The 19,621-nt window shown below is 39.7% G+C and overlaps 1 protein-coding gene across 4 annotated transcripts in view; it reads right to left on the bottom strand.

The window, feature by feature from the left end:
* The window catches only part of TBC1D30 (TBC1 domain family member 30), a 143,802-nt gene that overhangs the window by 9,042 nt on the left and 115,139 nt on the right, over nucleotides 1–19,621 (bottom strand). For all 4 annotated transcript variants that reach the window (XM_049883776.1, XM_049883775.1, XM_049883774.1 and 1 more), the window contains 3 exons: nucleotides 15,439–15,544; nucleotides 5,008–5,126; nucleotides 2,943–3,082 (listed from right to left, as the gene is read on the bottom strand). In XM_049883776.1, the coding sequence (XP_049739733.1) occupies nucleotides 2,943–3,082; nucleotides 5,008–5,126; nucleotides 15,439–15,544 (365 nt within the window). The remainder of the gene's footprint in view (nucleotides 1–2,942; nucleotides 3,083–5,007; nucleotides 5,127–15,438; nucleotides 15,545–19,621) is intronic.

The raw sequence follows: 19,621 nt of genomic DNA, 5'->3' as shown, positions 1-19,621 counted from the left end.
GAAAGAGCAACAAATACTGGTGAGGGTACAGTGGACCGCACAGACCAAAGGAGGATAGGAATGTGGTTTTTCTAGTACAATATGTAAAACTGGCCTGGAGACCAGCTAAAGAGAAATGAATGGGGGGATTTCTACTATCCTCACATCTGCTAAAAGTCTTATTCAGATAATAGCTGGACGTCTGATATATTCACTTCCTTTCTACTGAAATCACTTCTCTAAGGAGAAGAAAAATAAAAGGGAAGTGCTAATCTCAACTTAATTAAAACCAACAATAAAGACTAACGATGAGATACCTTAAAAGGAAATATCATGTCATTCTGGAGCGCGTAATTGCACACACACACAAAAACAAACAAAAAATCATGGGGGAGGAGGAAAAGGAAATGGAACACAGACCAGGCTATAGAAGTGCAAATTTTCTAAAACATTTGAGAAAATAAACAAATAAATAATTTTTACACATTAAAAAATATATATAAACAAAATTTAAAAAACATTAGCGTTAAGATACATATTGATCCCATGCCTACAAAAAAAAAAAAAAATGCCTAGAAAGCAAAAATTGAAATTCAGGCAACGAGAATGAGAGAGACAGAGAGAGGCAGAGCAAGGGTGAGTACATTACAGAAATTAATAGGACATCAGAAAGAATTCTCTTGTTGGGTTCAGATTTTTAAAAGCCATTTAAAAAGATGAGAGGAGAGCACAAACCAAGGACATACACACAAAACAGTGTGCCACCAGGCAGATTAAAACTCTAAGCAAGCTAATGCAAAACCACTCAAAAAGAAAAAACGCTTTCTAAGCAAGAAAAAAAAGAAACAGAACTGTGGCTTCATAAAGAGAATCAAGTTAGTAGATGGCAAAGAAAATGCAGAGAATGATAAAGAACAACGATGAACCTGTGAAACATCTCATAACATGCATGAACCTGGAGGGCATTATGCTGAGTGAAATAAGTCAATCGCTTAAGGACAAATATTGTATGAGACCACCAATGGACCAAAAAGGTTTATGCACAAAAAGAAACAATCTTTGATGGTTACAAGGGAGGGGTGGGGTGGGCGTTGGAAAAACACTAAATAGACAATAGATAAGTGGTAACTTTGGTGAAGGGTAAGACAGTACACAATACTGGGGAAGCCAGCACAACCTGTACAAGGCAAGGTCATGGAAGCTCCATAGACACATCCAAACCCCCTGAAGGGCCAAATTACTGGGCTGAGGTCTCTGGGGACCCTGGTCTTGGGCAACATCTAGCTCAATGGCATAACATAGTTCATAAAGAAAATGTTCTACATTCTACTTTGGTGAGTAGCATCTGGGGTCTTAAAAGCCTGTGAGCGGCCATCTAGGATACCCCACTGGTCTCACCCCTTCAGGAGCAAGGTAGAATGAAGAAAATTAAAGACACAAGGGAAAGATTAGTCCAAACGACTAATGGACCACATCTACCAGGGCCTCCACCAGACTGAGTTCAGTACAACCAGATAGTGCCTGGCTACCACCACTGACTGCTCTGACAGGGATCACAATAGAGGGTCTCAGACAGAGCTGGAGAAAAATGTAGAACAAAATTCTAATTCAAAAAGAAAGACCAGACTTGCTGGCCAGACAAAGACTGCAGAAACCCTGAGAGTATGGGCCCCAGACACCCTTTCAGCTCAATAATGAAGTCACTCCTGAGGTTCACCCTTCAGCCAAAGATTGGACACGCCCATAAAACAAAATGAGACTAAAGGGGCACACAAGCCCTGGGGCAAGGATTAGAGGGCAGGAGGGGAGAGGAAAGCTGGTAATAGGGAGCCCAAGTTTGAGAAGGGAGAGTGTTGACATGTCGTGGGGTTGTTAAGCAATGTCATAAAACAATATGCATACTAACTTTAACGAGAAACTAGTTTGTTCTGTAAACTTTCATCTAAAGTACAACAAAAAAAAAAAGAGCGAGAGAGAATGCAGAGATGCATGCCATCTATTTTGTTTCTGTCCCCTTCCAGCAAAGAGAACGATCTTCAAACTAGAAGAGGAGGACTAAATATCCTAAAGGAAGAGCTGCCATCCAAAGCAGGAAAGGACATAATATGAGAACCATGAACTGCTTCAAAGGAGTTCATTTCACAGGTAATGTACATATAATTGTCTGTACAGGAGAAAACAAATCTACAATATGAATTCAATTCAGAGCACATTTTAAGAGGGATACTACTAAACTATGGTACATTTAGAAGTGAATTAATAGAATCTTAAAATGTCTGGAAGCCATAACTGATGAAAATGCTAAAAGAAATTCTGAATTTGGCCATGGAGAAAGCATTGGGGGATATGGAGGCTATCCTCAAAGATCTGAAGGAACATTAGGCAGGAGAGAGAATAGACTTGTCCTGTGTTGTTCCAAGGAGAAGAACTATTTGTAGAACCAGTAGGTGGAGGCTATCTTGTTTTAACTAAAAACCATGGAGTAAACAGAGGAATCTAGCAGAATGCCTTCTGAGATAAAGATTTTCTTGTCAGTCAAGAAATTCAAGTAGAACCTGGATAACAACCTACCACAATGTTTTAGATTTAGAGGGTATATTCCTGTAACGGAAGAGATCCTGATCTAGAAAGAATTCAATTGAAATAGAATTTATTAAGCAACTACTATATGCCAGGCTCTGTGCTAAGGAACTGAGCATATAAAGTTGAATCAGATGAATGGGGTGAGGGGCGTGAAGAGGTTAAAAGTCACCATTAACAAAGTTAAAAAATAAATATGTATTATGTATATAACACAAAATACAAAAATATCCTACTGAATGATAAAGTAACAGACCTTTAACTGTGGTAACCACTATAACCACTGAGTGGTTACTGAGATATCTATAGTACAGGACAATGATACCATGGTTACAGTGAACAAACATATTATGAAAACCAAAGGGAGAGTCACCTCTATCTACCTTTAATTTGCTTTTGGTACTTCTGCAGCTCAGGCACCAGGAGCCCACTGAAAGGTCCAAGGCATCCCACTGCATTAGCAATAGCATCTTCATCATCCGGGTCATTCTCTTCATCACTGTCTCTGACCTTACTGTGTCGCCTTGAAAAATATAGAAAAAGAAACAAATATTCAAAGAAAATAGTGCTATTTAAAAAAGTAAGTATATAGTTACATGGTTTAAAAGCCATATATATACATACACACACACACACACACACATATATGTTGTTGCTAGGTGCCATTGAGTAAGTTCTGACTCACAGCAACTCTATGTACAACAGAACGAAACACTGCCCAGTCCTGCGCCATCCTCACAATCATTGTTATGCTTGAGCCCATTCTTGCAGCCACTGTGTCAATCCATTTCGCTGAGGGTCTTCCCCTTTTTCGATGGTCCTCTACTTTACCAAGCATGATGTCCTTCTGCAGGGACTGATCCCTCCTGATAACATGTCCAAAGTAAGTGAGACATAGTCTCACCATATATATATATACATATATATTTTACATACATAAATACATATGTGTGTGTATATATACATATACAGTACACATTTCTGAATACACAGTTCTCACTTCACTTAATTCCCACAGGTGATCATTGTTACTAGTTTCTTAGTATTCTTTAGTTTTTTATATATATATAACTAGATATGACTATATAGTCTTATTTTTCTTGTCTTTTTACATAGATATTAGCACACTGTACACACTCTTCTGCACCTTGTTTTTATTCACCTAAGAAATCTTTCCATTTCATACATAAAGCTTAAGCTGTACTGTTATACATATGTAGTCCATGTCATGGGACCAAGCCCCTAATGGTGCATGCTTGTTTCCAATCTTACACTATTATAATAAATTACTTCATACATACTGTGTTTTGCATGTGTGCAAGTATATCTGTGGGAGAATTGCTGGGTCAAAGGGTATATAATCATTAGCAATTTTGGCAAATAATGCCAAATTGCCCACCACAAATCCTTAAGTAATTAATCTTTCAACAGCAATGTGTAAGAGTGGCTGCTTCCCCACAGCCTTATCAACAGTGTGCTATCAACCTTTTGAATTTTTGCCAATCTGATAGGTAAAAGACAATACCTCAATCTAATTTTAAGTTGAATTTCTCTTATTATGAGTGATCTTGCCTTTTATGTGAACTATCTATTGCCATCCTCTGACCACTTTTCAATTGGATGGTCATTTTCTTACTGACTTCTAAGAACTTTATATATGAGAATGCAAGTCCCTATTTTGTGCTGTGAGTTACGAATATTTTTTAATCTGCTTAAGCAATTTTTTGTTTTGTTCAATTTTATTTTGGGTCCTGCAGAAAATTTTTTAATGTACTGAAAATTAATATTTTGTTTTTTTTTTTAATCAGTATTAAGGTTTTCCCAATTCCAAAGAACTAAAGGAATTCTAAATTTCCTTCTGCTAATTTTATTATTTCATTCTTTCTAATTGAATTTTTTCCTCCATATGGAATTTATCCAGATGTATGGTGTGAGATATGACATGAACTGTATTTCTTTCCAGGTAAGGGCTCATGACCCATTTACTCAATAGTATAACTTTTCACCATTGATTTGATATGCCAATTTTTCATATGTTAAAATCCTGTATTTATTTTGGTCAATTTCTGGTCTTTGTATTATTTTAAATTAGATCATCTATTTATGCACCAGTTCCACACTATCTTACTTTTGAGATTTTTAATATCTGATATTTTAAAATAAGTTGTTACTGTTTTGTTGAAGCATTGGTAAATATACCCTCCAGTTTATGTTCTTAATTGTACTCAACTTCTTTGGAACGTATACCTTAAAAAAATCATAATTGCACTGATACTCTGTCTTGAATTTGAAGTCAAATTCTTTAGGAAAGAGGTATTCAGATTGTTAAATGCCAAATTACTTTGAACATATTTCTGGGGTTTAAGGAATATCTGTTTACAACAACAAATTAAGGTATTAAATCTTCCATCATGAAAACAACAAGGAAAAAAAAAAAAAAAACCTTACCCAGAAACTGAGGTGGCTTTTACTGTGGCTGTGGCTGGGAATGGTGTAATGTTGTAGGTGTATTTTTCCCTTAACTCTGCCAACTGTGGGAAAGGGAAAGGATCCATAGAATAAACAGTCTGTAAAACAAAAGCAAAAATGCTAGATCTGAAAGGTTGGCTTTAAACAACTCTCATCAATGCCATGACGACAGTGAAATTTTATGAATTTGAGGGCGAAGAGGCAGATACTGCTCCTTACATAGTGGGTGGGAGAGACCCCACTTCAATATTCACTGTGGAGAAAGACAAAGAATCTCGGTGAACGCCACAGTGAGATCTCAAGTCAACCGCACTACTAGACCATCCAGCTGGTGGACATGCGTGGACAAATAGGTACTTCCTCCTGCTCATTTGGTGGATGGGTTAATTCAGAAATCCCCAGTTCCCTATCACTCTATACCAAAGGGCCCAGCAGTTTCTGCATATATAGTGCTCACTTTTCAAAACTTGGTTTGATGATTTTTGTAGACATTAATGCCAGGCTTCTGAATAAAATTAAGTCTAGTGGAAGATCTTGTGATCGACTGCAAGCTTTCTCCGAAGATAACACCTTTTCAAATGACTGTGAGTCCTAGGTGAAAATTGTTAGCTGTTATTTTTAAAGAAAAAAAAAAGGTGATAAAGCATAGGCTGTTAATAAATTTATAAATGAAAATGGGACAAGGGACCAGTGCTCCTGACAGAATTTGAAAAGTATGCATCCTTCTATCAGCTGGAGGAAAGTAATCTTGTTTGTGCTCTTATTTTTATTAAAACTAATTGCTCCAAAAACAGTTCTTCAATCTTTCAGGTTCTTACACACCAGAAAATGTATATAAATCATACTTTCATTTCCCCCAGGAAGTCATTCAAATAGCTTGATGATACTTTTCTAGGAAAATATTTAAAAGTGGTATTTTTCATTTCAGCAGGACTATTTTTCTGAAGGCTTTGGAAATGTCACATATTTGCCTGGGTAGGCAAAGGTGGCTCTGAAAGCAGTTTCATTTTGCTGCTGTTTCACTTTATAGCTCAGTGGCACTACTATGACAGTTCACTGCAACCTGGATTCTAAACAGCCTCCACATCTGGCCCCCCCAACTTCAATGGCACCAGCTTACGCTTGCTGTACTTGCCCAAAATGCCAAACAAGTAAGTGCTGGTGAAAAGTCAGTCCCTTCAATTCTCCATCGCTGATCCTGCACAGCCATATGGCTTATACCAGTTGCCATCAAGGTGACCCTGATTCATAGTGACCCCATGTATGTCTGAGTAGAATTGTGCTCCATAGGGTTTTCAATGGCTAATAACAAACAAAAAAAACAAACCCGTTGCCATCAAGTCAATGCCAACCCACAGTGACCCTATAGGACAGTGTAGAACTGCCCCACAGGGTTTCCAAGGAGCATCTGGTGGATTCTAATGGCTGACCTTTTGGTTAACAGCCAAGCTCTTAACCACTGTACCACCAGGGCTCCACAGTGACCACAAAAGTCATCTCTAAGCTGTCTTATCACATATAACATAAACCTGATTGTACCCTATAGGCTGAGAAGCAATGCATATTTACTAACAGTGACCTGTCCCTCTGGAAAAAAGGAGGTGTCTTGCGGTCCCCACCAGCCTAGAGTGTGAAAGCATTCTCTTCCTTATCTGAAAAATTGAAAGTGTGAAACTCAGGATCTTAGTTACCTCTGAGAGGAGGAAAGGGTAAGATCAGGGAAAGGTGCATGAGAGTATCCACTTGTGTTGTAAATGTTTTATTTCTTAAGTTTGGTGGTGAATATGTAGGCTTTGTTACATTATTCTTAATATATTCTATATGCCTGAAATACTTCCCATAATTTTATTAATAATGTTGTTAGACTGAACTCTCATATTCTTTGATCCCACAAAGGTACCCAGCAGTTCATTCCTCAAGAAGTTCCCTCCCTGCCAGTACAGAGCTCTTATGATGATGTCTTACACACCCTTTCTAGGGAGATGGAGAGATGTGAAATCCTCTCAGCACCCCAAGTTTAGGTCCAGTGCATGGGGTCTCTGCTTGGGTCAGTGGTATCACTAGGGACATGCAGAGGGTATAAACCCCACTAAGTGACACTGTCAGAGGGGGACGACACCAAAATGACAGTCTATAAAAATATTCCTGCAGTTAGTTATAACAACAAAAACATTTTTCCTAAGACCAGATACATGTATCGATATACCTACAAGGCTAATTTATTTTTTTGAAACTTCTTATGTGTTCCGGTCAGAGCTGTCATTATTACCCAATTACAATGACGCTTCCAAACACGTGGTTTCATCTGCACATGCTACACACACTGTTGTTTTGGTTGTTACCAGTGTTTTTATAGTCACTGATTTTGTCAAGGAGCCCTGATGGCACAGTGGTTAAGAGACACAGCTGCTAACAAAAAGGGTGGCAGTTCAAATCCACCAGCTGCCCCTTGGAAACCCTATGGGGCAGTTCTGCTCTGTCCTGTGGGGTTGCTATGAGTTAGAATCGACTCAATAGCAACAGGTTTTTTTTTGTTTTGATTTTGTTAAATTTTCTGGTATTTTAGCTGCAATATTGTGGTAATTAGTACTTGTGAACCTGTATCAATAACTTTTTTGAGAATAAAGTAGCAATTAAAGGAAAAGGAGTGATACATGGGAATTACAATTTATGAGTAACATTAGTATAAAAAAAATTACTAAGAATTCTGTATGGAGCCCTGATGGCACAGTGGTTAAGAGCTCAGCAGCTAATCAAAAGGTCAGCAGTTCGAATCCACCAGGCACTCCTTGGAAACCCTATAGGGCTGTTCTACTCCGTCCTATAGGGTTGCTATGAGTCGGAATCGACTCAATGGCAATTTTTTTTTTTTTTTTAAGGAATTCTATATGGTCTGGTACAGAAGGAGGTCCGTGGGGGGTGGCAGATAACACCATGAGTTACCACACTGGGTAACACCAACCCTAGAGACACCACTGGCTTGGATCTCATTGGGGGGCAACATAGGCTTAAGTGTGTCACCACAGACCAAAGATGATCCAACAGTTGGGCCAAGCATCAGGTCTCCCTCCTCGAGCTCATGGGATTTTTTCCCTTAACATTTTAGAAACTTGGTTCAAACTTCTAAGAAACCCATACTATCTGTATTCAACTTTAAAAAAAGAGATTATTGATGCTAAGAATTTAAGAATTCCTTACAAGTCAGATGTCTCATTGAAAACAACTGGAGGCTGATGACCTGGAGATTTACCAGTGTTTTATTTTTACTGGTTTTGTAGAAAGGTACCATAAAATTCCCCTGTCCAGCCTTGGGATGTATTTATAAGGAAGAATGGGAAGTACTTCACCTCACTCTGTCCCAGTCCAGATGGTCTGCATCTTTCTGGTTAAAAAACTTCTTTAGGAGCTGCTTAGCTAAAGACACTTGACCACAACCAACAACAACAAAAAATTGGCTCTGTTGAGCATTTGTTTTCTATTTCAGGTCTTCCTTTCTCTGTTGTTTACTTTTGAAGAAATCAAAGTATGACTTGTTTATAGTCCTTCTTCATATATATCCTCTCACTTATTCGAAGGTCTCACAGGTCTGAAGTCATGTCTGGAGGTATGTTTATCCCTGGCACACCACCACAGTCCTAACATGCAGCTGATAAGCTCAGGATGAGATAAGGTCTAGGCTTCTAACTTTGTAAATCAGTGATTTACAACAAATTCCAAGTATGAAATTTTACTAGTCATCTTAGAGCCAAAATACAGTAGAGTAATAGAATCTTAATGAGCCCTGGTGGCACAGTGGTTAAGCACTTGGCTGCTAACCGAAAGGTCAGCAGTTCAAACCCACCAGCTACTCTGTGGGAGAAAGATATGGCAGTCTGCTTCTGTAAAGATTACAGCCTTGGAAACCCTATGGGGCAGTTCTGCTCTGTCCTTTAGGGTCACTATGAGTCGGAATTGACTTGCCGGCACACAACAACAATAGAATCTGAGGGTTAGAAAAGAATTTAAACATAATTTAGTTCAACTTCCGTCCCTAGCCAGAGTCCTTTCTAGAACATCTCCAACAGATGATCATAAAAGCGCTGCTTAAACACTTCCAGTTATAGGCACACACTATTTTGCAGAGCAGACATTTTCAATTTTTGACAGTACTAATTAATCAAACACCATCCTTCTACTGAGCAAGCATCTACTTCCTGGTAATTTCCACCCCATCACTGACAGTAAAAAATGAACGCTGTGGGTCTAAGGGCACCCTGCCTCTTGGCGCCTGAGAGAGTAACAGCAAATCATTAACAAACACTTTGGGTTAGGCTTTTCAAGCACCTGAAGCAAACAGGTAAGCACCTGACCATTAACTGAAAGGTTGACAGTTCAAACCCACCCAGAGGTGCCTCAGAAGACAAGCCTGGCAATCTGCTTCTAAAAGGTCACAGCTTTGAAAACCCCATGGAGCAGTTCTACTCTGTACACATGGAGGTTGCCATGAGTCAGCACTGGCTCCATGGCAACCAACAACAACAAAACCCTCTAATTGATAGCATCTGTCTAGGGCTGCTATAACAGAAATACCACAAATGGATGGCTTTAGTAAACAGAAATTTATTCCCTCACAGTTTAGGAGGCTAGAAGTCTGAATTCAGGGTGCCAGCTCCAGGGGAAGGCTTTCTCTCCCTGTCAGCTCTGGGAGAAGGTCCTTGTCATCAATCTTCCCCTGGTTAGGAGCTTATCGTACAGGGACCTCAAGTCCAAAGGACACGTTCCATTCCTGGCCCTTCTTACTTGGTAGTCATAAGGTCCCTCTCCTTTCTACTGGATTGCCTCTTTCATATCTCAAAAGAGCTTAACTCAGGATACAACCTAATCCTGTAGACTTCATCCTGCTTCATTAACATAACTGCCTCTAATCCTATCTCATTAACATCAGAGAGATTAGAATTTACAACACATAGGAAAATTATATCAGATCACAAAATGGAGGGCAAGCACACAATACTGGGAATCATGGCCCAGCCAAGTTGACACACATTTTGGGGGGATACAATTCAATCCATAACAGCATCTAACTAACCTCTCTCTGTATCATCCTCAAGGAATTTATGAGAGACTTTGTCAAATGTCTTTCTGAAATCCAGACACACTATTTCCTCAGCATCCCTCCAATCTTTTTTTCTAACACTATAAAAAAAAAAAAAAAAAACCCGGTGCCTAACACTATGGATTAAGAAAAAAAAAAAGGATCTTTGCTAATAAGAAAGGAGTGATGCTATTTACAAGGTGGGGGGCAGATTATTTTAGAATTGAAAGAAAGAGAGAAGACCAAAAGGGGAGAATCCTTTCATCTCTTCAGCTCCAATATAAAGACCTTACATTCAGTACATGTTTTTCATCTGGAGCCATTTCAGGTTTGCTGACAGATTCATGGCCCGCCATAGTTGGATCACAGCCATTGAATTAATTTTGTTAAAAAGAGTGAATACAGAGAAGACAGTGGCTTGAAATGACATTCATCGTTTCTCTCCCTAATACTCTGGGTTGTCAAGGAAAACCAACAAGTCTATTTACTATCTAAACTAGCAACACACACTTTAAAAAGACACTTATTTTTAGGCACTGCTGAAAAGGAACTAGATTTCCGTTTTCATTATTGACATGTTTTACAAGAAACATGAAAACAAAAATTGTATAAAATTAGGTTCAGTTCATCTTCACCCAGATATTTTCCTCTACAGGAGAAAAGCTACTAAGATGGAATCTAATCAATGAACCCACAGCCAACATTTCTCCCTCTAGGATTCTCTTAAAGCAGGGTAAGAAGACGTTTCTTTTCTCCTAATGCTTAAGAGTGGAAGTTCCTAGAGGACAAAGATGGTATCCAACAAAACCAAAGCTTCTGATATCACTCATCCCTTCTGACAATTTTTTTAATTGAACTTTAGATGAAGGTTTACAGAACAACCTAGCTTCTCATTAAACAGTACACATATTATTTTATGACATTGGTTAACTACCCCACGACATGCCAGCACTCTCCCTTCTCGACCTTAGGTTCCCTTTTACCAGCTTTCCTGTACCCTCTGCCTTCTAGTCCTTGCCCTTGGGCTGGTGTGTCCCTTTAGTCTTGTTTTGTTTTATGGACATGTCTAATCTTTGGCTGAAGGGTGAACATCCGGAGTGACTTCATTACTGAGCTAAAAGGGTGTCCAAGAGCCATACTCTCAGGTTTCTCCAGTCTCTGTCAGGCCAGTAAGTCTGGTCTTTTTTGGGAGTTAGAATTTTGTTCTACATTTTTTTCTGGCTCTGTCTGGGACCCTCTATTGTGACCCCTGCCTTCTGACAATTTTTAAACTTTAAATAAGATGCTGCCTTATTCTTCAGAAGAGGATTTTAGTTTTTAAAAGGACATGTTTTGAATACAGTGGAAGCAGTCTGTTGTGGGAAAAAGGCACAAGCCTGGAGTCAGGCACTTGGGTCTCAGTTCTAGGTCTGACACTAGATAAGCTAAGAAAGTGACAAGTTGCTCACACTCTCCAAGTCCTAGTTTCTTCTCTGTTAAGTGACAGAATCTGATCTTTAAGCTTCTTTTAAACTAGTGTTGTTTCTCTAAGTGTTATCTAAAAGTCCTCTGCATCAGAACCACCCATGGGCCAAATATCTGCATTTTAAAATACTCTTGAGATGCTTCTTATGCACAGTCAAGTCTGAAAATCATTGCCTTAAGTTCTAGTGTTCTGTGATTCTGTGTATTCTTAGCACTGTGCTTGCTGTTATGGGGATACAAAGTAATGTGAGTTCCCCGCTAAGGAGGAGTCCTTGGGTGGCGCAAATGGTTAAGCGCTTGACGACTAACTGACAGGTTGGTGGTTTGAACCCTCCCAGCAGTACCTTGGAAGAAAAGCCTGGCAATCTGGTTCCAAAAGGTCACAACCAAGAAAACCCTTCAGAGCACTTCCACTCTGCAACACACAGGGTTGCCATAAGTATGAATCAACTCAACGGCAACTGGCTTTTTTTTTTTTTTTTCTAATCATTAAGGAGGGGCCCCTGCATGGTACAAATAGTTAAGTGCTCAACTGTTATCCAAAACGCTAGCAATTCAAGTCCACTCTAAGGCACCTCAGAAGAAAGACCTGGCAACCTACTTCTGAAAGGTCAGCCATTGAAACCTTTATGGAGCACAGTTCTACTCTGACACACATGGGGTCAGCATGAGTTGGCATCAACTCAATGGCAGTTAGTTACTGGTTATCATTAAGGAACTTGCCAATTCACTAAGAAAATAATGTAAGATAATCTTATAAATTTTATGTTTGTTAAATCAATTGTTGAAAATCTAAGTACTGAAGGAATACAGAGGAGCCATCATGAATGAGGGCTGAGATAACAGAGGCTGCTGGAGAGTGGGGAAGAGCAGAGATTGAGCCTGGTTCAGGTGGACAGATAAGGTATGTACAGATGGAGCATCAGAGGGAACCCTAAGCCCTGTCACAGGAATGAGCATGGCCAATAGGGGGCTGTGTAGAAACAGAACTATGACCAGTACAATGGGTTTGTACTGTGAAGTGGTGGAAAGTACCTTAGGATAAGTAAGGAATAGGGAGCCAAAGTGCACCTGCAGTGTAACCCATCTGAAAATGAACCCATCATCCTCTCCCCATGAACCTACCCTCCTTCTCCTATGCTAGAAACTTGGAGGTTTCCCTTGTCACCTTCATTTCCTTCTCCTTCACTCCCACATCCATTTTCAAAGGCCAAGTCAAGTCCCTTTCTCCTTCTAAGGACTGTCTCTGTTCCATTCTTGTCTCTACCCTCATCACTGCCTCCTCACAGGCATGCTCTGCTGTCAGACTTGACTCCATCAAATCTATCCTTCACAGAGCTGCCCACGTAGCTGACACAATACACAACTCAGACCATTTCCCTCCTTCTCTTAACATCTTTCAGGTCCACAGCACTTGTCTTTTCCTTTCCAAAGGCTCAATTAAAGCCCTAGGGCTCCAACAAACATGGTTGCAGAACCACTGAACTAAAAGCTCAAGTCCAATTTCCTAATTATGGCTTATGGTCTTCAATAACCCAGTCCCTGAATGAAATCTCTTTGGAGTTTCCTTCGCATACCCTACATTATTTCACCTCCATGCCTCTGCTCATGCTGCACCCTCAATCACAAATTCCCTCCCTGCTTTACATGTGTGTGTACAACACTTTACAGTATTAAGGGAGACTAGAAGCCCTCTAAGGACAAACCCCCAGTCTTAATATCTTATCTTAATGGAAGATTATTCTAGCAGCAAAAAGATTTTATTTAAGCAGAGGGAATCTGGGAGAAAGGTAATCATCTAAGAGTTATGTTTAGTTCAGAAAACGTTAATTGAAAAAGAAAAGGCTAAAAAGAACTAAAAAAATTATGGTGCACCTCTAGTAAAGGGCACGCTGTTAAGTGTTATGAATAAAGCCCCTGAAGAACTTACAGTGTACCTGAGTAAATGAAATACAGTCTTAAATCAAGGTGGAAAGCAGTAAAGGCTCACAAGAGAGGTATAAATAAAATGGTGTGGTGATTCAAAAAAAGGATAGATGACTTTAATTGAGACGAACAGAGAATGTTTTATAAAGAAGATGGCATCTTAACTAAAACTTTCAAAGGGAGTCAGGATTTAAACACACGCAGATGGGACAGATGAAGGGAGCAGAGAGAGCAAAGGTGTGGAGGGAGATATTTCCCAGGTATGTCTGAGACTACGCAGGCCAGTGTGGCTTGACTGGAAGAGGATGAAAAGGGGAATAGTAGGAAAATGGCTGAAAGGCCAGGTAGTCAAGAGCACTGGATGAGAAGGGGAAAAATCTAAGCTTTGTTTTGTAGGTAATAGGTAGCTATTAAAGCTTCATGAGTGGGGGGACGAGAAATGATTTCTCAGAGTCTTGCTTTGTTATATGACCTGGTCAACTTCGCAGGATGTAAAGAATCTCCTATGTGGAGAATGCTAAATGCGGACCGGGCACATAGAATGATGCTCAATAAAAGCACTTCCCTCCAAGAGACTAGACCATCTTTGTAGGCTAAAGAGAATGAGTGGAAAGGAAAGAATTGAAGATGCATGAGAGAAAGAATGAGTGATGAAGCGGTGGAACACAGATGTCTGAGTCAAATAGAACGCTTCCTCCTCTGAAACACACAAGAAAGAAGAAATGTTGAGATAAGAAATGTGAATGTTCAGAGAAGTTATATGAAGTGGTCAATATCCTCAATACATTGGGTAGCTGATAAGAATATAGGTTTCTAGGAAGGAGCTGGGTATGCCAGGAGATGAGTAAGGAATAGAAGCTCCTCACTTCTCAAATCCTGAATCAGAGCCTGAGTCTTAGTTTTCTTACCTGTTGACTGAGCCCCAGTACCCAAAATGACCTCAGGCATGGAACCCAACCTAAGGTGAAAATTGAAGCCAAGAGAAAGGAGAAAGAGGTCACAGAGAAAGAAGAAACTAAAGCCCAAAGACAGAGTCTTGGACAAGATCGAGTTCCTCAGTGAGTGAGAAGGAGAACCAAGAAGAGAAGAAGCAGTCAGAGGCATAGGGGGAGAATAAAGTCATGTTATAGAACCTAATGGCAGAGAAAGGGTTAACAATCTGCTATCTTTTCTATAAAAAAAAAAAAAAACCCACTGCCCCTGAGACGATTACCGACTCATAGCTACCCCATAGGACAGAGTAGAACTGCCCCCATAGAGTTTCCAAGGAGCACCTGGCCTGGTGGAGTCCAACTGCCGACCTTTTGGTTAGCAGCCGTAGCTCTTAACCACTACGCCACCAGGGTTTCCATCTTTTCTATACTCACTAACAATTTTAATAATTCAGTGAGTATGATATTGAGATGTGGTAACATGTCAGAAAATAAACTCTTCAAATCTTTCATATTGAAATTTATGATTAATAAATTCAATCAATAAATAATATAGAATAACCTCACTTGAAAACGTGGGCAAAACCAAGTCAAATAAACCAAAATGCTAATCAGAATAATCTTCTTTTTATCCCCAATAATTCCTCCTAAAAAATAACTATTTCACCCCACAAAAGTCTCCCTCTAAGAAGGCTAAGAATCTGATTCAGAATAAGCACCTAGCAATTTGAGTTTTCTGATTTTTCTCATTTTTTTACATCTATTTTTGTATTGTACCTAGTGATTTCTAAGCAACAGAGTTTGAATGAAAGTCACAAGAAACATCCATTATTCATGTCTTTGTTTCTCTTTGGCATACCTAGATTCTTACTGAATTATACGTATAGCCTCTTGGTCAACTGAAAAACTACATCTGAGGCCAAACACATGTCCCAAGACCCCAGCTCCAGCACTGGTTGTTCCCTCAGTACACGGGGTTCGATAAGCCAAGACCAGGCCACACTGCCCACACACCTGCATGAGCTCATGGCTTTCCAGAAGATCATTCTCTAGCATTTCCTGGGTAAGGCGCCCCATGGTGCTGTAGAATTCATCTGCTGTTTCACAACACTCTATGTGCCTAGATAAAGAAAGAATAGGAAAAGAAACTGTTATGACATACATAAAAAAAAAAAAATTTTTTTTATACATACTATATAATAAATCCATGCTACAGGTGCAACAGGATTTGTTGCCTCTTGCTGTCAAATCAATCAAGTTAGCAATCAACAAAAATCAAAATCGTGGGATGCATCCACAGCATAGCCTGCTGTAGGCAGAGAAAAGAGTAAAAAAAAAAACAATACCAAAGGCAACTTAGAGGTGCTGGTTAGAGGATGAGTGCCCATCTCTCTTGCACTGCTCCCCAGCCTCACCGCCCCACCTATGGCACTTTTATTGTTTCCATGTGACACGTTCCACACATCAAAGTACCCACCACTGATGGAAAATTATAACAGGAGACTGGATACTGAAGAACAATTATCCCCTGTAGGGAATTTATTGCTCTCAATCTACAAACGGTGATATTGCGAATCGGCTGAAACCAACTCACAGCTGACGTAACAGATGACAAAAGCAAGAACTGTAACTGCATCTTTCATCAGTCAGCAAGATGTTTTTGCAGGCAGAGTTTTCTCAGGTCTTCTCGGGTCTCTGCTGCTAGCTGGAAATTGCACGCAGTTTCTTGAATTCCAGTTTTGCATGTAAATCAAGAAATCTATCACCCTAGCAACCTGTAAGTGAGGCAAGTTAGACTTTAATCCTTCCTCCAGAGGGAGAAAGAGGAATAGTCGAAAGCTAAAAGCACTGGGTATTTCTGTTTTGTGTATTACATTGTTCTCTGGATATAAAGATAACTCTATTTGCACATCAACAGTAAGAAATATGCTTTGACTTACACTAACGTTGGGGGGTTACCAAAGAACCATTGAGGAAAGAAAAATTGATAATGGAAAAACCTCAGGCTCTGGGGTATTGTTCAAATCCATGCAAATAAATAAATGAAATAAACCTGTTGAAGCATTATTACAAAGATTCAGAGTAGTTCTGGGCATAAATGAAAATGTGACTGACTTTACCTTAGGAGATGCGGAAGAGAAATAATGCTTGAGACAAGTTTTGAAAAAGGTTCTCCAGGCTAACAAAGAAGAAAAAGTACTCGAAAGGCATGGGTTAAGGAGACACGGGGCCTATTCCAGGAACCACAAGGAGTTCGGCAAGAATGGAGTAGGTGAGTGGATGCATGGTCAGGAGGGAAATGACAGGAGCTGAGGGTGAAGAGATGGCAGAGACCAGATCCACAGAGGGCCTCCCCTGCCAGCTGAACTCTGCAAGGCACACATCGCTGAAAAGCTCTTCATAGGAAGTGTAGGAACAGATGTGCCCTTGGCAAGTTCTGCCTGGAGGTGGCATGGCAAGTGTGGGGGACCCGGGAGGAGGCACTGCGACAGGCCAGGGCATGAGGTAATGAGGGAGCAAGCCAAAGTAGTAGGTTTGAAGAAAAAACAACACTTCAAAGAGATACTAGAGAAGGTGAGATAGTCTACAACTTACATATTCCAAAAGTACCCTGAACCCATTGCTGTCCAGTCAATTCCAACTCATAGCGACCCTATAAGACAGAGTAGAACTGCTCCACAGGGTTTCCAAGGCCGCAAACCTTTACAGAAGCAGACTGCTACATCTTTCTCCGGTGGAGCGGTTGGTGGGTTCAACTACTGACCTTTTGATTATCAGCTGAGTGCTTAACCACTATGCTGCCAGGGCTCCCAAAAGTACCCTTATTGTGAGTAAAAGGAAGAAATTCCAAGTTGCAGAAGCAAGGTGAAAGGAGGGGTCCCATGGATAATCGTATATGACACATCTGTTACTCAGGTATACATAAACCAGAGATTACCTGTATCTGTTCATGATTTTTTTCAATGGAAAGTTTATGGGGAAGATTATAGACACTGGAGTCAGAAAGATCCGAATTTAAACCACAGCTCTACACTAAGCTGTGTGACCTTGGGTAAGTTACTTACCCTTCTTGACATAGTTTTCTCACTTGAGAAAACAGGAAGAATGATCCTACCTACTTCACAGGGTTACTGGGAAAATTGAATGAGATATATTTAAATTTCTTAACATAATTACAGGCACTATAGTCACTTGATGCTGGCTGCCTTCCTGTCCCTTGATTAACAAGATATAGAATTATAGTAAGCAAAGACTCTGAAACATTGAAAACTCTGTACCACAAATACATACATATCCACACATGTTCATATCAGCACTATTCATGATGGCAAAAAGGTAGAAACGTCTACCAATACATGACTGGATAAGTAAATTCTGGCATCCATACAATGGGGTACTAGTCAGCTATAAAAATGGATGAAGTCCTAGTATATGCTACCATGTGGATAAGCCTCAAAAACATTTTGCTAAGTGAAAGGAGCCAGACACAAAGATCACATATTGTATGGTTACATGTATATAAGATGTTCAGAAGAGGTAAATCCATGGAGAGAGAAAGCAGAATGGCAATTGCCAGGGGCTGAGAAAGGAGTGGGGAAATATTGCTTAATGTTTAATCAGTTTCCTTTTGGAGGTGTTAAAAATGTTTTGGAACTAAATAGTGGTGGTAGTTGCGCATTGTGAATGTAATAAATACCACTGAATTGTTCACTTTAAGATGAATTTTGCCTCAATTTTCAAAAAAAAAAAAAAACCCTCATCATAGTCTAATTCAGGCATTCCCTGAACTTCAGAAACAGTAGCCATTTATCAGTAGACTCATACTATTATTAAAAGCACAGATTTTAGAGCCAGGACGCCTGGATTTAAAATTAGGCCCTTCCACTTACTAATTGAGTGACCTTGGGCAATTTTGTTTTTCCTTTGGGCCTCAGTTTCCACATCTGTAATATGGGGATGATAATAGTAGCTACCCTCATGAAACAACAGTGAGGACTAAACGAGTTAATACATCTAGAGTGCTAAGAAGAGTGCCTGTCTATGGTAAGTGCCCAATAAGTATTAGCTTTGAGTTGCACTATTATTATTTCAATAGTTGAACATGCCTGGGATGACCATACACATAAGTTCTGATCCTACAGGTACCTGGGAACAAAACTTGAATCACAGTTTTTCCTCATGCTCCATCATTAATAACTAACACAAAGGTGAATATAACTGACTCGGCATACAGTAAACTCCTTTACTATTTTAATCGTACAAACTAGTTGCTTAACTAGTTTGCCCCATTGGGGGCAGTGGTGGTTCAGTGGTAGGATTCTCGCCTTCTAAGCAAGAGACTCAGGCTCGATTTCCAGCCAATGCACCTCATAGACGGTCACCACCCATCTGTCAGTTAAGCTTGCATGTTGTTATGATTCTGAACAGGTTTCAGGGGAGCTTCCAGAATAGGATAGACTAGGAACAAAAATCTGACAATCTACTTCCAGAAATCAGCCAGTGAAAATCCTATGAGTCACAGCGGTCCTATCCACAACCCATCACGGGGATGGCATTTCATTAGATTTCATTAGACTGTGCTTGGGGTTTCCACGAGTGAGGGGTGACTCAACAGCAGCAAACAACAACAGTTGCCCAGTAACAGGACTATTATACCCAGAGAAATTATCAAAGCTCAAAAAGCTTACGAGGTATGGACCAAACCAAACCCACTGCCATCGAGTAGATTCCAACTCATAGCCACCCTACAGGACACAGTAGAACTGGCCCATGGGATCTCCAGGAGCTGCTAGTGGATTCTAACTCCTGAACTTTTGGTTAGCAGCCGAGCTCTTAACCACTGTGCCACAAGGTATAGAGTAGGTTGGAAATACATCAGTGCAAAGAGGCAGATATCAGAAGGAAATAAAAAGACAAATAAATTTAACATACCAAATTCCCCACAAATTTATTTGCCTAGCTGAAAAGCAATGTACAATAAAGCAAAGGCAAGGGAGATAGTCATGTGGTCTTTAAAAATACTTATATTCAATAATGATTTTTTTAAAACCCTGAATTGATAGTTGGTGGATCTTTCTTTACAAAAAGTAAAAATGGTTGCAAGTCTCCCAGGAACCAACTTATCATAAATAAAAAAAAACTAGTTAAAAAGTTTTTTGAAATAAAACACTTCCAGTGATTGATTCATTTTCTGGCA

Source organism: Elephas maximus, chromosome 4, assembly GCF_024166365.1.
Source record: "Elephas maximus indicus isolate mEleMax1 chromosome 4, mEleMax1 primary haplotype, whole genome shotgun sequence".
Classification (NCBI taxonomy): domain Eukaryota; kingdom Metazoa; phylum Chordata; class Mammalia; order Proboscidea; family Elephantidae; genus Elephas; species Elephas maximus.
Note: the sequence above shows the minus strand (reverse complement) of the source record. Positions and strands in the feature narration are given on the sequence as shown.